This window comes from Hyperolius riggenbachi, chromosome 1, assembly GCF_040937935.1.
Source record: "Hyperolius riggenbachi isolate aHypRig1 chromosome 1, aHypRig1.pri, whole genome shotgun sequence".
NCBI lineage: Eukaryota > Metazoa > Chordata > Amphibia > Anura > Hyperoliidae > Hyperolius > Hyperolius riggenbachi.
Genome location: NC_090646.1, coordinates 608,203,674 through 608,226,327, shown reverse-complemented (window position 1 = coordinate 608,226,327; position 22,654 = coordinate 608,203,674). Strand labels below are relative to the sequence as shown.

Here is a 22,654-nt window from a genome sequence, read left to right as displayed (position 1 = left end):
CTCCTTGCAGATTGTGCCCTGGCTGGGATTCAAACTGCAGTACCAGTGCTGCAAGGCAAGAACGCTAACCACTACGCCACCATGCTGCTTGGTGGAAACTTTATAGACCAATGTCTGCTCTCTGCTCGTGGCAATTTGGTTGCAACCAACAGTTTGTAAGAAATGGGGGACTCAGCGGGAAACGCTATCCTTGTGACCAACCGAACATGCTTAGTAAAGTTGCGGTAGCAGAAGCAAGTGCCATGCCTGAACCCTGATGGCTGAAGTCCGCAGGCGAACGTCCTGGTGTTCAATTTTAGAGTAGTTTCCTGCTGGGTCCCTATACATATTAGTAGTTGCAACCAAATTGTTGCGAGCAGTGAGCAGCTGTTGGTCTACTAAGTGTCCTGCTGGGTCCCCTGCACGGAGGATAAAATAGTTTGTTTTGCTGGAACTAGTATTTGCTCAGTGTAGATAACCCCTTTTTTGACACTGGAAAGTGTACTGGTTAAGGGCTCTGACACATGCTCTGACACATGCGACCAGGGTTTGAATCTCGGCTCTTCCTCTTCAGTAAGCCAGCACCTATTCTGTAAGGAGACCTTAGGCAAGACTCTCCCCAACACTGCTACTGCCTATAGAACGCATCGTAGTGATTGCAGCTCTGGCACTTTGAGGCCGTCAGGAAAAAAGCGCAATATAAATGTTAATTGGCTTGTCTTTTTAACAATAAAAGATGCCCCATTCTTACTCAGTTTACAAGGTGGAAGGCAAATGAACTAGCTTGTTTGTTTTTAAGAGAGAACACACACACAAAAAAACAACAACAAAATGAGTTTCGGGGACTCCTAGGGCATGTAGTTGTCCTTGTTGTTGGTAGTCAAGTGATTCTCTTCACTGCTTATATCAGCTTTACATTTGTACAGCTGTAAAATGGGGAATGAGAGGGTACTGCTTTGCAGAGGACAGATAAGCAGAACTCCAGTCAAATGGAGTTAGCACCTGGGTCTTCTTCAATCCCTTAGAAGTCTGTGCGGTCCCTCGCTGTTCTCCCGATCCCGTCCAGGGCTCCACTGTTCCACTGTCACTTACTGGAAAAGGCCGCCAACCCAGGCCCGAGTCGCAAGCTTCTGCGCACATGCCACGATCGTGCACACATAGTAGTGCTGTGCATGCGCAGAACACTCCCAGCAACGTGTGTGTGATTGTGGGCAGAAGCCCATGACCCGGTCCTGGGCAGGCAGCCTTCAAAGAGTGACAGTGATACCCTGAAGGGGATTGGGAGGACAGAGAGGGACACACAGACCTCTAGGGCCTTTTTCAACCTCTGAACTCCATTGGAGCATGGTATTAATGTTGGTGTTCGGGCTCCTGCATTTGGAAACCCTAATTATGCCAAAAACTGCACTTCAGCAGCCAGTGGACAGCGCCACGGGGTTTTGATCTACGTCGCTCTTCACATGACTCCAATGCTTCCTCCTTAAAGTTAACCTTTAAAAAGAAAAATCTCCCCTAGGGGGTACTCACCCGGGGGGGGGGGGGGGGGTGGAGCCTCTGGATCCTAAAATCCACTTCCATCCTCTCGATTCTGTGCTGGGAATCTTGAGGTGTGGCCTCCCTGCGCATGCGCACTAGCTCTGTCCTGCTCAGGAAATAGCCGAGCCCCATTGCATCTCTTTGGACATCTTCCAAAGAAAGCCGAGCGGGCGGAGCTACTATGCCTGCGCAAGGCGCCACCAAGCAGACTCTCAATGGGACCGAAGAAGCCTGGGGAAGCCTTTATAGGATAGGGGCACTTTTTTTTGTTACAGGTACACTTTAAAGAGACTCTGTAACAAAATTTTCAGCCTTATTTCTTCTATCCTGTAAGTTCCTATACCTGTTCTAATGTGCTCTGGCTTACTGCAGCCTTTCCTAGTTGCACAGTGGCTGTGTTATCTCTGTTATATAATCGAATCCTCTTTCCTCTGACGGCTTTGTCAGGCTGAGGCACTCAGGCAGGAATGTGCTGCTCTGCTGTGATAGGATAGAAGCTATGCACACCCTCTCCAAGCCCCCTCCAAGCTCTGTATGACTCACACACTGAGCTACTCTCAGTCTATCACATGCTGTTAGCAGCCATGTCTTTTGTTTGTAAACACTGCCTAAAACTGACAATTAAAAGCCAGGATTGCAGCAGGGAGGAGCCATTGAGAACACAATGAATAGAATGGTATGCTTTTTATTGTAAGAATTTTAGAGTACAGATTCTCCAAAGGGCACCAAAATAGTCAACTGGAACAAGCATCCAGATTAGTGATTCACAGAATAATAAAACTCAAAATCAAAAACGCAAAAAAAAAAGGAGAATCGGATGCAAAAAATAGCAAAACGCAGAATTGCAAAAAAATAAAAAAAAAATGCAGACAAACACAGGATAAGCATGAAGGTAATCTAAGAGGCAGAGGATCAGCAGGACAGCCAGACAATTCGCATTGTTTTAAAGGAAGTACATATGGCAGCCTTCATATTCCTCTCACTTCAGGTGTGCTATAAAGGCCAGCTGTTAGCAGAGGAGAGCAGATCATTGTATAATATAGAAGCTTTACAATGGATGTATCAGTAACATGAAACATTGGGGGATACTGTGTAACAGACACCAGGCTGTGTAATGTGTGAGTGACAGCAGAGGATGCTGCACATACCCATTTAGAAGCATGGTAAGGGAAAGGTTAATGGATGTAGCTGGTGGGGAGGGAGCTCTTCACAGAGGACCTATTGCAACCGAGGACTTCTGATTGTCAGCCAGGCACCTCCCTCTGTGATACAGGCTGCTGTATTCACTCCACAGACTGCTCTGCTGCAGGTATGCATGGTAAGGGATGCTGATGCTAGGTGCATTAGATGAGCTGTGCCCAGCATGCTGACAGCAGGTGAGGCCTGACACCCCACTGTTCATTCAGGCCCCGTTAGGAAACAGCAATCGCAAAACACATAACGCAGATAGCCGTCTTCACATTTCACCATTCACGGTGCTATCAACAGCTGGTGATGTGCTTGTATTGCATGTGAATGGGAGTAGAGTAACTTGCTGAATGATGTCACCCTTACACAACACAGGTTTCTATAGGGGAGAAGCCGTGGTTAAGTTTTTAATAACTGTGCTGTGTGGGGTTGCTGGCGGCGTTAGGAAATTATTGTGCGTTGCTTGAAGGGAGCTGTGTCCCAGTTGCTGCCTGTCTGGGTGCTGTGGTAGCATGTGTGTGTGTGTGTGTGTGTGTCTTTCATTGCAGAATCACTGGTGATCAGCTCAATGCTTTGGTGACAAGGACCGGCTAGGTGACTTGCTGCTACACACCATTGTTACGTAAGGTTGTGACGCTGTGTAATCGCCACTGATTCATCACATGCATCTCCTACAGTGTGTAGTAGGTCTTGTAGAGCAGCCATTGTGACAGAGGGGGAGAAGATCGATTGCTAGAGGCTGGAGGGGATTTTTCATGAAGCTAGGCACACACATTAGACAGGAGTTGTCAGAAGAAAGAACCGTCTTGACGTTGAACGATCTTTCACGTGAACTGCTATACATACACTGTCCAGTGTAGTTTGCCTTCTTAAAGGGGAACTGAAGTAAGAGGTATACGAAGGCTGCCATCTTTATTTCCTTTTAATCAATACCAGTTCCCTGGCAGCCCTGCTGGTCTATTTCTCTGCAGTAGTATATGAATAACACCAGAAGCAAGCATGCAGCTAGTCTTGTCAGATCTGACTTTAAAGTCTGAAACACCTGATCTGCTGCATGCTTGTTCAGGGGCTATGGCTAATAGTATTAGAGGCAGAGAATCAGCAGGGCTGCCAGGCAACTGGTATTGCTTAAAAGGAAATAAACATGGCAGCCACCATATACCTCTCTCTTCAGTTCCCCTTTAAAGAAGAAGGTATTTGCGATAATTCAGCTTTAAGTGAATGACTGGCACAATGCATCACTATTGAATATGCAAATTATTTCTTTCTGCCCCTGTAGCCAGGCTCACATCCAGAACTGCTGGTGTAGTCCAAGCCTATGGCTTATAAATGTTACAGAGTCACATCAATCCCATTTGCAGACAGTATGTTTCAGACTTTTGGTCCTCCTCAGTGCATGGCAGGGATTGATATGACTCTATGGGATAGGGGCTTGGACCAGAACAACTGAATACCCAAGCTCAGTAGTGATGCATTGTGGGAGACCACAGTCATTCACTTAAAGCTGAATTATCGCAAATACCCTCTGTTTTAAGAAGGCAAACTACACTAAGCATTGCTTTTCGGTCTCTATTAGTCCCTTATACTTTCCTAGTACATACATTGTCATCACACTCGTTGGTTATCAATCCAATAGGCATGCGCTTTCCCTTGCTCTGACAGTAGCGCATGCAGGGCCGGATTTCGGCAAAGGCCACCTAGGCCATGGCCTAGGGCACCACAGGAGGTAGGGCACCAAAGCAGCAGGCTAAACTGGTGCAGCATTTGCAAGCTTGCAAATGCTGCAATATAGGGAGATCAGGCAAAAGCCTGATCTCGGTACTCTGCTGCTAGCTGTCTGTGCAGCAGCCACCTTGCTCTCCATGCACGTTTGCATTGTGGCCAGTGGCTATGGACTTGGGCAGCATTGGAGACGGAAAGGAAGAGGAAGCTACTGCACTGGAGATGAGTGGAGAAATGAGTGACACAAATCGCTGCTGCGGTGTGAAGGCGAGCTGGCTACCTATACTGAAAGAGGGGGGAAGGGATTAAGGGAGTCATCTGGCTACCTATACTGGAGGGAAAGGGGGGAGGAGTCATCTGGCTACATATACTAGAGGGAAGGGGGGAGGGGTCATCTGGCTACCTGTACTGGAGGGAAAGGGAGAGGAGTCATCTGGCTACCTATACTAGAGGGAAGGGGTCATCTTGCTACCTATACTGAAGGGGGGCGGCCGGTGACAGTGGCTTAGGGTGGTAAAGAGTACAAATCCGGCCCTGAGCGCATGCATGATTTGGGCAATGATTGTTTGCATAGCGACGTGTACACACTCAAGATTGTTGATGACTATCAGCCCAGTGAATCCATCTGATCGGATCATTATTTAGTTCCCCAAGAATGATCGTTGGTGGCCATCTAATGCAATCGGTGGATACAGGTTTTTTTTCTATCAAATCTCAGACAATTGTCCAGATTGCCAGACGTTTTTCTTAAGCGTGTATGTAGCTTTAGACAGCAAGGTCCGTGTAATATGTGTTAAGGGTTAGAACTTGAGTCAACATTTTTGAGTAAGCTCTGTGTAGAAGGAAGGATAGTCAAAAAGAAGTTTGGTCTTTCAAAGTTAGAGTTTCCATATAATTTATGCAACGGTAATGTTCCCTTTACATCTTTGCTTCCTGTGTGGATAGCCCTGTCTAAAGGTGGCCACTAATGATACAATTTGCTGAACGATTCTTCTTATGAAAAATCGTAAATTATCGTTTGGGACCACTAAAGGACAAAAATCTCCTAAACAATCCGATCAGATTGATGGAATCGAACAGAATTTCGTTTGTCGGTTGATCATCAAGAAAAATGGATTGTAAATGGGCACCTTTAAGCACACCTGACGTTAGAGGGCTATGGAAGCTACCGTATTTATTTCCTTTTAAACAATACCAGTTGCCTTGCAGTCACTCTGGTTCACTCTGCCATTAAGACTTTTAGCCAGATATTTAGATCAGATATTTCTGACAAGTTTAGCTACATGCTTGGTGTCAGGTGTGTTATTCAGACACTACTGCAGCCAACGAATACAGCAGGACTGCCAGGCAACTGGTATTGTTTAAAAGGAAATAAATATGGCAGCCTCCATATACCTCTTGCTTCAGGTTCCCTTTAAGTTAAGAAGTCTTACCACATTAAGCCGGGTTTCTGCCCCTCCCACTTCGTATACTGAATTAGTCCTGCTCTGTTTTAATGCCCACCCACTTTACAAAGCAGCATAGATGAGCACTTTTGTTCTACATGAATGCTCCTTGAGGAGAATTCATTGAGAAGCATGTGATTTGATTTGATCATTTGATTGCTTTATACGTTTCTGATTTACTGGTCTCAGTCATGTGATCATTTCTGTTTCCTGTGTAGATTTAACCAGGAAGCGTAAATGACACATGATCATGACCAGCGAATCAGAAACTTACAAATAAATAAGGTCATCAAATGTATCGCACGCTTCTCTAAGAAGTCTGAGGGGATTTTTTTTTTAAGAGTAAACTGATCATTAATGGAAAACAGCAACTGAAAAATGTGTTTCAAATGTCAACCTTTTTAACGTGCTTGCTAAGACAATTGTATATTTTAATGCTTAAACTCTTGATATGGTGACATGTACAGTATGTCCTTGCATTGATAGCTGTGTTATATGCAATGTGTTAAAGGACAACTGAAGCGAGAGGTATATGGAGGCTGGCATATTTATTTCCTTTTAAGCAATACCAGTTGCCTGGCAGCTGCCTATAAGGCCTCTGTCACAGTGGGATGTTAAAGGTCGCACGTTATACAAAATTATAACGCAGACTAACGCACAGCAATACAAAGTCTGTGCGACATTCACAGTGCGCACACGTTGCATTGTGTGTAACGTAGCAATATTTAGAAAGTGCTGCATGCTGTGTGTTTAGCAATACATTTGCTGCGTCATGTGTGTTGCACATGCTCAGTAAGGTTTAAAAAAAATGTAACGCATGCGCCATTGTTGTTCCATCAGTATGCGACAAAAACGGCGCACCCAGAGACACAACGCAGTGCAAAATAACGTCCAATTTCATAACCTACATGCGCTGCAATAGGGGCACATTGTGTGACTTTAAAGAGACTCTGTAACTAAATTTTCATCCTTATTTCTTCTATCCTATAAGTTCCTATACCTGTTCTAATGTGGTCTGTGTTACTGCAGCCTTTCCTAGTTGCACAGTGGCTGTTATATGATCTAATCTTCTCTCCTCTGTCGGGCTGAGGCAGTCAGGCTGGAATGTGCTGTGCTGCTTGTGATTGGCTAGAAGCTATACATACCCTCTCCATGCCCCCTGCACACTCTGTATAACTCACACACTGAGCTACTCTCAGCTATGTCTTTTGTTTGTAAACACTGCGAATTGCAGCAGGGAGAGGCAGAAACAGCACAGAGGGGCCCAGGAGAACATAATGAATAGAATGGTATGCTTTTTATTGTAAGAATTTTAGAGTACAGATTCTCTTTAACGTCGCATCAAACGAAATGTCCCACTGTGAAAGAGTCCTAATACTTTCAGCCACAGCTCCTGAACAAGCATGCAGCAGATCAGGGGTTTCTGACATTATTGTCAGATCTAACAAGATTAGCTGCATGCTTGTTTCTGGTTTGATGCAGACATTACGGTAGCCAAATAGACCAGCAGGGCTGCCAGGCAACTGGTATTGGTTAAAAGGAAATAAATATGGCAGCTTCCATATTCCTCTCACTTCAGTTCCCCTTTTAACCACTTCACCACTGAGGGGTTTTACCCCCTGAGCACCAGAGCAATTTTCACATTTCAGCGCTCCTTCCATTCATTTGTCTATAACTTTATCATTACTTATCACAATGAAATGAACTATATCTTGTTTTTTCCACCACCAATTAGGCTTTCTTTAGGTGGGACATTATGCCAAGAATTATTTTATTCTAAATGTGTTTTAATGGGAAAATAGGAAAAATGTGGGAAAAAAATTAATTATTTTCCAGTTTTCGGCCATTATAGTTTTTAAATAATGCATGCTACTGTAATTAAAACCCATGAAATGTATTTGCCCTTTTGTCCCGGTTATAAAACCGTTTAAATTATGTCCCTATCACAATGTTTGGCGCCAATATTTTATTTGAAAATAAAGGTGCATTTTTTTCAGTTTTGTGTCCATCCCTAATTACAAGCCCACAGTTTATAAAGTAACAGTGTTATACCCTCTTGACATAAATATTTAAAAAGTTCAGTCCCTAAGGTAACTATTTATGTATTTTTTTTTAATTGTAAATTTTTTTAATTTTTTTTTTTTAATTACAAAAAAAAAAAAATGGGGAGTGTGGGAGGTAATGAGTTAATTTTTTGTGTAACACTAATTTATTTCTATGTAAAAAATGCTTAGGGTGTAGTTTTACTATCTGGCCACAAGATGGCAACAGTAACTTTTTGTTTATTGCGACCTTCCGGACGCTCGCAGGAAGTACAAGGAGGCTGTGAGTGTTTTGTTTTTTTTTCACAATGATCGCGCTGCCCATCAGAAAAGCAGCGGATCATTGCGGGGCTTAGATCAAGGAACGGGAATGGATTTTCCCGTTCATTGATCTCCGGGCGAGCGTGCGGCGGCGTGTTTACTAGCGGCGGGTGGCGTGTTTACAAGCGGGAGCACGGGCAGCGGCGGGAGCGCGGAAAGTACGGATTTCTCCGTCCCTGGGGGTTAAAGGATGGAAAAAGGGATGGAGAAATTTGTACGGGCGGGGGTAAAGTGGTTAAACAAAGAGGGTTAACTTACTGAAATACTATTTGCATGTATTTTATGAACACTAGACTGGGTAAGAAAAAAGTTTACGTCTGTAAATGTTATAAGCTGTAGGCTTACTATACACCAGCGGTTCTGGATGTAAGACAAGAAAACAAGGGTGCGCTCCTATGGTGCATTAACTTTTTATTACAAAATTCCACGCTAAAAACAATTGCACTTACAGTGTGTGTGCAAGTTATGCACATGTAGGGGGCCGCCAGCGAGTATCACCCACGTCTTGAGCCTGGCCAGGGCTTCAAGGATCCGTCTGCGATGGAGAGCAGGGGGACTGGGGACAAACCGCCGGCTCCTACACCTCTCGGCAAGCCGTCTGATCGTCACAACGCGTTTCGGCGCTTAGCCACGCCTTCTTCCGGTGACGCGACGGCTGGACGGCTGCCTTTTAAAAAGATGCTAATGGAGCTGGTTGCCGTCTTGTGGGCGGAAGTGTACCAGAGGCTTTCTGGAACAATAAAGTTTTAATTGCCGTCGTACGGCTAAAAGGTTACTATTTAAGTATAAAAAATTTTTTTATTATTATGTTATTTTGTTACAACATCTGTCAATACAGAATATGCGTGCCATCCTCGAATAATCCGAGCTGTGGCACTAACAAATGGGGAACGTTGGTATGAGCGCTGCGGAGCAGTACTCGCTGACAGTTTACATCCATAACATTAAAACCAGTTAGACGATGCGCGCCTCCAGGCAATCTGCCCAACAACTGTTTTACATTTACTTTCCTCAAATAGTCTTCTATTGTTCCTTATATATATACAATCTATTTCCATATGCGGATTGATATATGTTGCACTCAAAAACAATAAAATTATCTTTGGCAGAATAAAATGTAAGTTCAAAATGGGGATAAAAAATATATATGTATGATGGTACCCCTCATAAGCAAACTTTCCGTATATACACGGATACGGAGTTTAGTTATCAATTGGATACTGATTAGAGAAAACATTATTTCTTTGGGGAACTGGTAAATTAAAAAATATATATAGTAAAAATGTAGTAAAAAGAGGGGGGGGGGGGGATATTCGTCGCGGGTAATAAATGTGGATAAAAAATTTTTTTTATATAAAAAAATATAAATGTACAAAAACACATATTGAATGAAACGTCTTGATCTTATTGGAATGTTAAAGGTTAAATGCAAATTGAATTATTGTGTGGAGTGTGTTTGTGACCAGCATTTGGTATGTGTATATAAATACTGGTGCTGGATGTCAAAATTAATAAATGAAGAAATATATTTACTTGAAATGTATATGCGCTTGTTTGGAATAAAGGGGGGGTACTGGAAATATATCAGTGTATATAGGGTCGTGGTGTGTTGTACCATATTCGAGTGTGGTCTACTGAGATGCCATATGGAACTAGATGGATCGAGGGATTAAGGAAATGAGAGTAATGAGGGCTTGTCAAATTTGGGTGGCCTGGGATTTGGGGTACTGGGGGGAGTGGAGAGGCTAAGGAGTTTGGTGTATCACGTGCCTGGGGAAAGGAGTGATGAAGAATATGAAAGTTGGCTCTAAGGCCACTAGGGACTGGCATTACATGGTAGGAAATGGAACCAGAAGAGGGGAGAGAAAGGGGGTGTGGACTAATGTGGGCATGCTACCAAAAATGGGGGGGGGAGGGGTTCAAATACTTGATGACTAGCTAAGGAAGCTTTGAACCTCCAATTCTTCATTGAGACCTCCCGGTACCAGTGTGTTTAACCTAAAAATCCAGTACATCTCTCGTTCACACAGTCTCTTAAATCTCTGTCCAGGGGGTACTTGAGTGGATATACTTTCTATTCCTGTGATAGTGAGTCCTTCAGGGTCAGACCGGTGATATTTCTTAAAGTGTCTCGGAATGCTATGTTTTTCTGATTTAGCTAAAATGTTGCACTTATGTTCACCAAGTCGTCTTCTGAGTTACCGGGTCGTCCTTCCTACATACCTTAACTTGCAGCTGCATTCCAACATATATACTACAAATTGTGTGGCACAGTTTATAAAGTTTTTGATTGGTATATTACGCCCATCTTGTTGTTCTATTTGTTTTAGGTTATGTCTCATGAATGGGCAACACCCACACCTGGAGGAACTGCACCTAAAATTACCTGTTACTGGGTTTTTGAGCCAGGTTAACGGTTTATCTATACCTATGTTACTTGGGGCAATTTCATTTTTGAGCGATTTTGCCCGCTTAAAGATTATTTTTGGTTTTGCTGGCAATATGTCTCTGAGAAAGTTGTCCTGTAGAATGATAGGCCAATTTTTACGGATTATTCCCTCTATTTTCCTTGATCCTTCCGTATATTTGGTAATAAAGGTGGGTTCCATATTGGTTTGCGGCTCTCTCTCAATATGTACAGTTTGTGTTAACACCGCTCTACCCACCAATCGCTGGAGTGTGCACGATCAGGTCAGCAAGGCCCACAATGTACAGCAAGAAGGTCCGCACCAATCCAGGATTCCAAGCAGAAACTTTATTTAGGACGTATCCAATATAAAAGTATGCACATGCATCAGAACGCCGACATGTTTCGAGCTATCTCAGCTCTTACTCATGGCTCATATTATGTATTTTCTTGGGTTTGTGATTTTCAATGATGGCTCGGTTAATTGTTTCTGTGTTATACCCTTTTTCTTCAAATTTTGTTTTTAATTGGTCAGCTTGCTTGAAATAATCGTTATCACTGGTACAGTTTCTTCTTAGCCTGCATAGTTGACCTTTAGGGATATTATTTATCCACTTTGGGTGGTGGCAACTTTTTGCATGAAGGTAAGAGTTCCCTGAGGTGGGTTTGAAGTGTGTCCTGGTACCCACTTTACTGTTCTCATCTACATAAAGCTCCAAATCCAGAAAGACTAACTCTCTTTCATCTATTACATGTGTAAATTTTAGCCCAAATGAATTATTGTTGCAGTGGTCCACAAATTCTAGGAACTTCTCCCGTGTTCCTTCCCAGATGATTAACACATCGTCTATATAGCGAGTGTAGAGGGCGAGGTTTGCCCCAAATGCGTGATTCGACCAAATGAACTGTTCCTCCCAATAGGCCATGTACAGATTTGCGAAGCTTGGGGCAAACCCCGCCCCCATCGACGTGCCACAGATCTGTAAGTAGAGATCTTCCATAAATTTAAAATAATTGTGCTGTAAAGCAAACTCAAGGAGATCTAAAATGAATTGGGCCTGCTCTGGATTAAATGTTCCATCTTTTATAAGGAAATAGTTTACAGCCTCTAGTCCCCTGGCATGGGGGATACAGGTGTATAAGGAGCAGACATCAAGTGAGGCCCATAGGAACTCCTTTTTCCATGTGTACTTCTCTATCATCTCCAACACATGCAAGGAGTCTCTTGTGTATGCTTACACAAGAGACTCCTTACATGTGTTGGAGATGATAGAGAAGGGGACTAGAGGCTGTAAACTATTTCCTTATAAAAGATGGAACATTTAGTTCCATATGGCATCTCAGTAGACCACACTCGAATATGGTACAACACACCACGACCCTATATACACTGATATATTTCCAGTACCCCCCCTTTATTCCAAACAAGCGCATATACATTTCAAGTAAGTATATTTCTTCATTTATTAATTTTGACATCCAGCACCAGTATTTATATACACATACCAAATGCTGGTCACAAACACACTCCACACAATAATTCAATTTGCATTTAACCTTTAACATTCCAATAAGATCAAGACGTTTCATTCAATATGTGTTTTTGTACATTTATATTTTTTATATAAAAAAATTTTTTTTTATCCACATTTATTACCCGCGACGAATATCCCCCCCCCCTCTTTTTACTACATTTTTACTATATATTTTTTTTAATTTACCAGTTCCCCAAAGAAATAATGTTTTCTCTAATCAGTATCCAATTGATAACTAAACTCCGTATCCGTGTATATACGGAAAGTTTGCTTATGAGGGGTACCATCATACATATATATTTTTTATCCCCATTTTGAACTTACATTTTATTCTGCCAAAGATAATTTTATTGTTTTTGAGTGCAACATATATCAATCCGCATATGGAAATAGATTGTATATATATAAGGAACAATAGAAGACTATTTGAGGAAAGTAAATGTAAAACAGTTGTTGGGCAGATTGCCTGGAGGCGCGCATCGTCTAACTGGTTTTAATGTTATGGATGTAAACTGTCAGCGAGTACTGCTCCGCAGCGCTCATACCAACGTTCCCCATTTGTTAGTGCCACAGCTCGGATTATTCGAGGATGGCACGCATATTCTGTATTGACAGATGTTGTAACAAAATAACATAATAATAAAACATTTTTTATACTTAAATAGTAACCTTTTAGCCGTACGACGGCAATTAAAACTTTATTGTTCCAGTAAGCCTCTGGTACACTTCCGCCCACAAGGCGGCAACCAGCTCCATTAGCATCTTTTTAAAAGGCAGCCGTCCAGCCGTCGCGTCACCGGAAGAAGGCGTGGCTAAGCGCCGAAACGCTTTGTGACGATCAGACGGCTTGCCGAGAGGTGTAGGAGCCGGCGGTTTGTCCCCAGTCCCCCTGCTCTCCATCGCAGACGGATCCTTGAAGCCCTGGCCAGGCTCAAGACGTGGGTGATACTCGCTGGCGGCCCCCTACATGTGCATAACTTGCACACACACTGTAAGTGCAATTGTTTTTAGCGTGGAATTTTGTAATAAAAAGTTAATGCACCATAGGAGCGCACCCTTGTTTTCTTGTCCCCCATATGCTAGACTTCTGGCACCACCCAGTGGAGGGAGCAGCACCGTGGGCATAACACACATTTAAAGGGCCATACCTAGCTGAAGCTAGCGCAGGATAAACTACGGTTCTGGATGTAAACCTGGCTTGAGGGGCATAAAGAGATAATTTGCATATTTAGTAGTGATGCATTGTGGGAGACCACAGCCGCTCAATTAAAATCTGAATTATCGGAAATACTTTGTTTTAAGAAGGAAAACCACACTAAGCATTGCTTTTTAATAGGAAGGCTTTTCAGTCTCTTTTAGTCCCCTATACTTTCCTAGTAGTTTTGGGTCACCCTGAGCTGCTTGGGGATTCTATTGTAAACAGAGCTAAATCACCCATAAGACAGCCTAGGCTTGAGTTGTAAATTGTTCCTGTGCCTTTGTACTTTGGTAAGCTGCTCCCATAGGTCAAATGCCACCGTGCCTAGATATGAAATACTGGTGACAGGATTAGGGGGTAGGACTGCTCAAATCCGATCCGGGAGACATCCTGATAGTTGATATCCGGATATCTCCCAGTAAACCTGTGCAGGGTGGGCGGGGGGTGGGGTCAACCCTACCTGTCTGACGTCTTCTTTGTCCGTCCCTCGGCGCCTCCCACGATGCGGTCCAAGCGGCTGTCACGTGATTACAAACACTTCCTCCTTCCGGGTTGAAGGAGGTAGTGTTTGTAATCACGTGACGCACGTGGAGCGCATTGTAGGAGGTGCCGAGGGATGGACGAAGAATACGTCAGACAGGTAGGGTTGACCCCGCCCACCCTGCACAGGTTTACTGGGAGATATCCGGATAGCAACTATCCGGATGTCTCCCGGATCGGATTTGAGCAGCCCTATTAGGGGGTATCAGTCCTCAATCAGCCTACAACAGTTATTTACATGAGAGAGATAAACTGTGAGGCCTAGTTCACACAATCGCAAAGCACAATTTTGCAATTCGACTTTTTGGGCGATTACTCTTTGCGATTTCGTAGAACAGCATAGTTTCCGCTCCAGAATTGCTGCATTTGTGACTTTATACAAATCGCAACGCTGCAGTGAGAATGCTCACATAGGGTTACATTATCACAGCGCTTTGCTGAACACCATGTTCAGGGTCTATGGCTAAAAGGATTAGTGTACTGTAGCTAATGCTGGGAACACACTATGAGATTTTCTGGCCGATTTACTGTCAGATCGATTATTTCCAACATGTTCGATTTGCTTTCCGATCGATTTCCGAGCATTTTCTACTTCCTAAAGTGAACGGAAATAGATCGGAAAATGCTTGAAAATCAATCGGAAAGCAAATTGGACTTCTAAATCGATCTGACAGTATAAATCAGCCAGAAAATCTCATAGTGTGTGCCCAGCATAAAAGCATTAGAAGCAGAGGATCAGCAGGACAGCCAGGCAATTTGTATTGTTTTAAAAGGAATTAAATACGGCAGCCTCGATATCCCTTTGACACAGGTTTGCAGTAACTGCCATAAATTATTTTTCTTAGCTCAGCTGCTTTGTCTTGCAGTGCTGCTGACCAATCAAATATTCCACTCAACAAAAAAATTTTCGGAGTATTTTCTTGCTTGGCGGTGGCTTCTTAGGTATTTTATTGACAAGGGCCCATATGCAATTAACCTTTTCTCCTGAATTTTCTCCTAGGTAATATATATTCAAACCTCGTCATAAATTACCTTTTAAACCACCAGCAAGCAAGAAAATGCTCAAAATAATTTTTTCTTTTAAAGGACAACTGAAGTGAGAGGGATCTGGAGGCTGCCATATTTATTTCCTTTTAAAGGGACTCCGAGGAGTGCCCAAATTTAAAAGAATACACTTACCTGGGGCTTCTTCCAGCTCAGGGTAGGCGACGAGGTCCAGCGGCGTCCTCCTGGCTCGCATGCGCAGATCTGTCACGCTTGGCGCCGTCGGCTGGCATGATGATGCACAGCATCATTAATCAGGAAGAGCCGGCTGACACCAGGCCCGGGTGTCGCCAGGTGACGCTGAAAACCGGGGGCCGGCGGCGGCTGAAGGAGACGAGCCAGGAGGACGCCGTGGGACCTCGTCGCCTACCCTGAGCTGGAAGGAGCCCCAGGTAAGTGTATTCTTTTAAATTTGGGCACTCCTCAGAGTCCCTTTAAGCAATACCAGTTGCCTGGCTATCCTGCAGATCCTCTTCCTCTAATACTGTTAGCCATAGACCCTGAACAAGCATGCAGCATATCCGGTGTTTCTGACATTATTGTCAGATCTCACTGGATTAGGTGCATGCTTGTTTCTGGTGTGATTCAGACACTACTGCAGCCAAATAGATCAGCAGGGCTGGCAGACAACTAGTATTGTTTAAAAGGAAACAAATATGGCAGCGTCCATATTCTTCTCACTACAGTTGCCCTTTAACTTTATCAACTTTTGGGTACATGCTGAATTGCTGAAAAGTTATTTTAAAGAGAAGATGGAACATTTCTCCTAGGAGAAAACTCAAGAGAAAAAGTGCCAAGGGGGCCCATATGCAATTAACTTTTTTACCTAAGTTTTCTCCTAAGTAATATTTTCACAACTTGTAAATAAAATGCCTTTTACACCACCAACAAGTAAACAAACCCTAAAAATCATTTTGACTGTACTTTTTCAATTGTAAAATGCTGAAAATTTAGTTTATAGAGAAGTTGAAAAATATCTCCAAGGACCCATATGCAATGAGTTACCTGAGTTTTCTCCTAGGTGATATTTTCACAACTTGTAAATAAAATGCATTTTAAAGCACCAGCAAGCAAACAAATACTCAAAATAATTTTGACATGACAGTACTTTTTCATATACTTCTTCTGTTTTAAAATAACTTTTGAACTCTGCAATTGAAAAAGTACCAAAAAGTAGGTGAGAAGGTACTGTCCAAATTATTCTCTTTTTCTTCTTGCATTTCCTTGCTTGCTCGTAGCTTAGAAGGCATTTAATTTATAATGTTAAAATATCACCTAAGAGAAAACTTAGGAGAAGAAGAAGTGAATTGGTTGGGCCTTTTTTCTCCCAAGTTCTCTCTTAGGGGCTCGTTCACACTTAGGGCGTTTTGCGTTTTTTAAGCGCTGCGATTTTCAAAATCGCCCTGAAAGCACTTGTGCAATAATTCCCTATGAGAGAGGTCACATCTGAGTGGTTTGTTTCCGATCCGCTCAGAAAAGCGCTGCCTGTACCATTTTCTGAGCGTTTTTGCTCAATGGAAGGTATAGGGAAATCGCAAAGCGTTTGAAAAAGCGATTGGTATATCAATTTCCCCAGCGCTTTTAAGAAAAAATACATTGTATTTATTCTTTTCCGGGTCAAAGGGTTCACATCCTGACTTTCGTCAGTAAGTGACAAAACAAATCGCTCTGCAAAAGAGATTTGAAAAACGCTTTATTCAAAATCACAGTGCGCAGCTAAGCGCCGGGAGAGGGGAAACCCCCCCCCGCAAAAAATCGAAAATTGCTGCTGTCATGGATTTCGGTTTTAGATGTGAACAAAGCCTTAGGACTGTGATATTTTCACACCTTGGGCCATATGCAATTCACTTTTTCTACTGGGGTTTCTCCTAAATAATATTTTCACACCTTGTCAATAAAATGCATCTGAAACCATTTACACACAGTGATTTCAGAAGGCGATTACAGTCTAACGGGGATGGACAGAGAAGAACGGGGGGAGCAGTGGGCATCAGGATTGCTTGCTAAACATGCCCGCTCCTCCAGATTTTGCCACAATTTTATTGCGATTTTAATGTAAGTAAATGGAGGCGTTATTTAAAAGCTGCTGTTGCAGCGCTGACTGACAGAAACCTCTCTGCAGTGCGCCTCAAGGCTAAGATAGGTTAAAAATCTCCACTAACAGACACATGAGGTCCCAGTCACTGGCTGTGGAAAACAGCAGCTAGTTGGGTAGAAATGGGGGAAGGGCTGCTGTTTTGACCAGAGGAAGGGACATAATAAGGCCCACCCCCTCGGCAGCTGTGGGGCCGCTCCTCCTATAGTTACATCACTGTCCAGGTTTCTTGGATCACTTTCATTTTCCAGTATTATTAAATATTCTCCAATCAGAACTACTTAAAGGACACCTGAACTGAGAGAAATATAGATCCTGCCATATTTATTTCCTTTTAATCAATACCAGTTGCCTGGCGTACTGTTCTTGACTGCAGTAGTGTCTGATTCACAGACCTGAAACAAGCATGCAGCTAATACAGTTAGACCACATACACACATCAGACCATAGTCTTTTGAAAATGAAAGATCACAGACCAATTTTACCCCCTTCCATGTAGTATGAGAGCCATACCTACACAGTCTATTCTATGGAGCTGAACTCCCCATCAGAAAAAAATCTTTGCAAGATGCTGCACACACAGATGCTGTACAGACACAAAAGATCAGTATCTGCAAAAGATCTGTTCCTGCCAAAGATCCGTTCCTGCAAATTGCATTCATAGTCTATGAGATCTGCAGATCATCATACACACCTTGTTTAACTGACATTCATCTGCAGATCTGACAATCATCTGCAGATCTGAAAATCCATCCTGGAGGATCTGATCTGCAGATGAATGTCTGTTAAACAAGGTGTGTATGAGGATCTGCAGATCTCATAGACTATGAATGCATTTTGCAGGAACTGATCTTTTGCAGGAACAGATCTTTTGCAGATACTGATCTTTTGAATGTCTACAGCATCTTGCAAAGATTTCTGTCTGATGGGGAGTTCAGCTCCATAGAATAGACTGTGTAAGTATGGCTCTCATACTACATGGAAGGGGGTAAAATTGGTCTGTGATCTTTCATTTTCCAAAGACTATGGTCTGATGTGTGTATGAGCCTTAAGACTTCAGTCAGAGCACCTGATTGGCATGCATGCTCAGGGTCTATTGCTCATTAAAGTATTAAAAGCAGAGGATCAGCAGGACAGCCAAGAAACTGGTATTGCTCTAAAACATACAAAACAGCATAAAAACCTTTAACCCCCTTGGCGGTATGAAAAATACCGCCAGGGGGCAGCGCAGCAGTTTTTTTTTTATTTTATTTTTTTTAAATCATGTAGCGAGCCCAGGGCTCGCTACATGATAGCCGCTGCTCAGCGGCATCCCCCCAGCCCCGCCGATCGCCTCCGGCGATAGGCGATCAGGAAATCCCGTTCAAAGAACGGGATTTCTGGGAGGGCTTCCCCCGTCGCCATGGGACGTCATTGGGAGACCCGATCCACCCCTTGGCGCTGCCTGGCACTGATTGGCCAGGCAGCGCAGGGGTCTGGGGGGGGGGGGGCGCGCGCCGCACCGGATAGCGGCGATCGGGCGCGCGGCGGCGGCGATCGGGGTGCTGGCGCAGCTAGCAAAGTGCTAGCTGCGTCCAGCAAAAAAAAAATTATGAAAATCGGCCCAGCAGGGCCTGAGCGGCACCCTCCGGCGGCTTACCCCGTGTCACACACGGGGTTACCGCTAAGGAGGTTAAACAAAAACCATTTCTTTGTTACAACTGATACAAATCCTAAAATAGATCTGCAAAGTTTCTACTTCCTGATTTATGGAAGCAGACATATTGTTTACAGCCTATACTTTCAAATGAGCTTATCTGCTTATCTGCCATAGGCAGTCATGTGACACAGGGGAGAGATCAAATTACAACTTGTGATTAGACACACATGAGGACGAATTAGACAGGCTAAACTCTCTAAATACATACAGGGTGCATGTCTTTGTTTTTCTTCTGTCCTGTGAGTTCAGGTCCACCAGGCACTGCTGGGCTCTTCTGTGCTAAAGAGAACCATAGCAGTTGCATAGTGTGCTATGGCTATCTCTGCACAATGGATTACCTTTATCCTTCATATTTAGTTTCGGCCGGGTAATGGAGGCATTTCTACTAGTGGAGATATTTAATAAGGGTGCAGCACCAGAAAGCCTATTTTACTAGTATGACTTTAGTAGAAAGTTATTTGATTGGTTGCTCTCATTGCTAATGCCCTTTGCCTTATTATTTCTGTTTTCAGTGCTTTATTGCATAAGCTCAGTGTATTGGTAGCATTTCATAACTCATTCTTTTGCCAGCTGTATATCTTATCACTTTCTTCTAGATCGCTTTTTATTCTGTAGTGGATAAAACAAAATGTACTTCCCTTGGACATGACTCATATATTATCTCAGGGGCCTCCTGTGATGACTTGAAAGCAGTGTTCTTGTTGCTGCACTGTACTACTCTAGGGTATTACATACATAACTTAGTCTGGGGAATGTGTGGATGGATGTGACATCACAATGTAATGGGCTTGCTTTACTAATGTTCTCCAGGGCTAGAGGTTATTGGAGGACATATGTTATCTTGCAGGCCTGGTCTGGCTCTATAACCATTGTCTGTTATTAGATGACAATAGATTTCTGTCTGTGTCTGGATCATACCAGTCCATAGCAAAGACTGCTGAAAGATACATTATTGTAGCAGTTGTTGTTTCTCCAACCCTTAGGCAGGGGTCACACTTAAAGTAAAGGATACCTGAGTTGACATGTGACATAAGAGACATGTGTATGTACAGTGCCTAGCACACAAATAACTATGCTGTGTTCCTTTTTTTCTTTCTGTTCCTGAAAGAGTTAAACATCAGGTATGAAAGTGGCAGTTCCTGTCTGAGTCAGGACTGGGTCAGACTACAGTGTGACCCTCACTGATAAGAAATGACAACTATAAAACACTTTCCTAGCAGAAAATGGCTTTTGAGAGCAGGAAAGCGATAAAAAGGGTCAATAGTTCATAGATTTTAGCTCTGGCATACTTCAATGAAGGTGTCATTGAGCAAAAACAGTAAAAACGTAAAAAGTAGATTTTAATATAACATAAAACCATGGAATATCTTTAAAAAAAAGTCATTTTTTAGGAGAAGGAGGATAAATACAATTGTTTATTTCATTAGTTTATTTTCACCTTTCCTTTAAAGTAAACCTGAAAAGAAAATAAAGGCTTCTCATCAATCTCTCTTTCTTCTCCCCTGCACCCTGTTTGTCCACTGTGATCAAATTGAATTCTCTGTCCTCCATTTGGAAAACTACCCTATAACAGCTTCTAGGTTAGCACACTGTTAAACTGTAATATCGCCCACTTGAGCCATAGGGAAACATGGACAATACCTTGCTCATTGGTTGTCCTTTTAGTTATAAGTGACAGCAACTGATATATAACTGACAGCAACTGATATATTTTAGTTGTGACAAAATCTTGTCAGACCTGGAAGGGATCGTTGTAAGAAGAAAATGGTGAGCTTCTGAGAGGAACTGATGGCGAGATAAATATACAATATTCATTTGCAGGTACATCATGTATTCATTTGCAATACTTTTACTTGTGGCTGAAAATAAAACAAAAAAGTGTTTCTCTCAACCACACAGGAGTTTTATGAAATGTAATCAGTTATCAGTGAGAGTTATACAGACTGCAGATAAATGGTCCCTTTGATTCTTAACCCTAAGGCCTCTTGCACACTGCAAGCGATTCAGATTCCGCTTTTTAATCAGCTTTTACATCCGATTCAGATTCCGATTTGCAGTGTGCAGGGAGGGAGCAAACTGCAAATCGGAATCTGAATCGGATGTAAAAACTGATTAAAAAGCGGAATCGGAATCGGAATCACTTGCAGTGTGCAAGAGGCCTTAGAGTGAGAAAAAAAGGAACACAGTCTAATTCTGTGCATACATTGTAAATGTTAACAGAGGTGCCAATAACAAGTTCTTTAAAAAGGGAGATAGTGGTGGACTTGCCTCCCCAAAAGTAGACAAGATTTTGTTGATTTGGTCATCAATTCGCTTTATTTGAACGCTGCACAATGCAACACGTTTCGAGGTACAATCCTGCTTCAACAGGCAGATATCAAAGCAACTATAATATGTCTAGTAGCAAGCCAAGTGCCTAGGTTAAACATACTACACTATTGTGGGCTCTCGGTTTCTCTTTTTTCTTTTGTTCTAATTCTGTGTATGACTGTCACAGTTTCTAAGCATTTTAGTTCAGATAAGTCTATACTCGAACTTTCGAAATATCAATTCTGTGAGTCTTTGTATTCAAATGAAAGCTTCCGTATATTCCTTCTAGCTTATGCCTGTGAATGATATGCTGTATTTAGAGACTAGTGAATGAACTTCAGCTTTAGTTTTCTGCTTTCTATCCTTGTTGCAGTGATTTAGGAGTAACCAGTCTGCTGAGAACATGTCATCCATCAAGCGTCTGGTATACGCAGTCATCCAGTTCTTAAGAGAACAGAGTCAGCGGGATGTTTACACGGCAGATGAGCAAGAAAGTTTAGAAGGTAAATAATTAACGCGGTCAATGCAATCTATAGATCCTTTCAGCAGAAAGATGTAAAGCCTATGCAGAAGGTTCTGCTTGCTGTGGACCTGATGATGATAATAATGGCTTTCCTGAAAGGTTCATGCATAAATAAGAACCATGTTTCAATGCAGGAAATAGGATCTAGTGATGCTATACCAGGGCGAGAATTAAAGTGGTCTGTAACTCAGCATTTCTTTGCTCTAAACGATTACTTACAGCCTTAAACCTATCACAAAAACAATTGTAGCAGAACAGCATTCAAACAGTCAAACACAGATCTTTGTTCTGCAGCAGAATGCTCCTTCAGCTTATGATCCGCATCGGAAGAGATGATAACGTTATATTTTGTTTACGTCTCTCCGTTGCTACAATTAGTTACAGCCAGCCACGGAACTGAAATTGAACTGTACTGAGCTGACAAGAAGAGACAGATGAGAAATTATCACTAAATAGCTGCTGTATTTATATATTGATCTACAAATAAAATGCAATGGCAGCTTTCAAAGCAGATAAACTGTACTTTGGGAATTTGCAACCTGTAAATGGACAATATTACTTGTGCAGAAAAGCAAATATGAATGGGTATTAAAACTGAATGGTAACTGAATGGGTTATAAAAAGTAAGAAAACACATTTTTATTGAATGTTATGTCAGAGTTTTATTCCACTTTAAGGACAACATACTCGAAAAGATTTTAGAAGGATCTAACAAATAGCTGATCTCGATTAGTCTTTAAAACATCAGTCGTCTGTAAGGTAACGTGAAGAATTCTTGCAGGATACAATCTTTTATAAGAGCCTACAATAAAAAAAGGTTTCCAATGTAACAGATCCTTGAAGCACTCAAAATTAACATGGCGTTTCTTGCTGACACAATCATTACAATATGGTCGATCAGCTGACCATATCATCCTGGGTGTGACTAGTATGATAGGTTTACTCTATACAGCGGTAATCAATGCTGTAAAAATTGGGGAAGTGGAGGTTGCGACCACACTGGGACTTCTGTAATAGAGGTCCAGCAGAAGTCCCTTCTTCAACCACTGTATTAGCCATTCATTGGTGCT

At 42.5% G+C, this 22,654-nt stretch overlaps 1 protein-coding gene across 3 annotated transcripts in view; it reads left to right on the top strand.

The window, feature by feature from the left end:
* The window catches only part of SGTB (small glutamine rich tetratricopeptide repeat co-chaperone beta), a 63,652-nt gene that overhangs the window by 2,009 nt on the left and 38,989 nt on the right, over positions 1 to 22,654 (top strand). The window contains exons 1-2 of one of the 3 annotated variants that reach the window (XM_068271785.1): positions 2,790 to 2,824; positions 21,435 to 21,564. In XM_068271785.1, the coding sequence (XP_068127886.1) occupies positions 21,465 to 21,564 (100 nt within the window). In that variant the 5' untranslated portion in view covers positions 2,790 to 2,824; positions 21,435 to 21,464. The other 2 variants (XM_068271784.1, XM_068271783.1) reach the window with 2 other exon arrangements.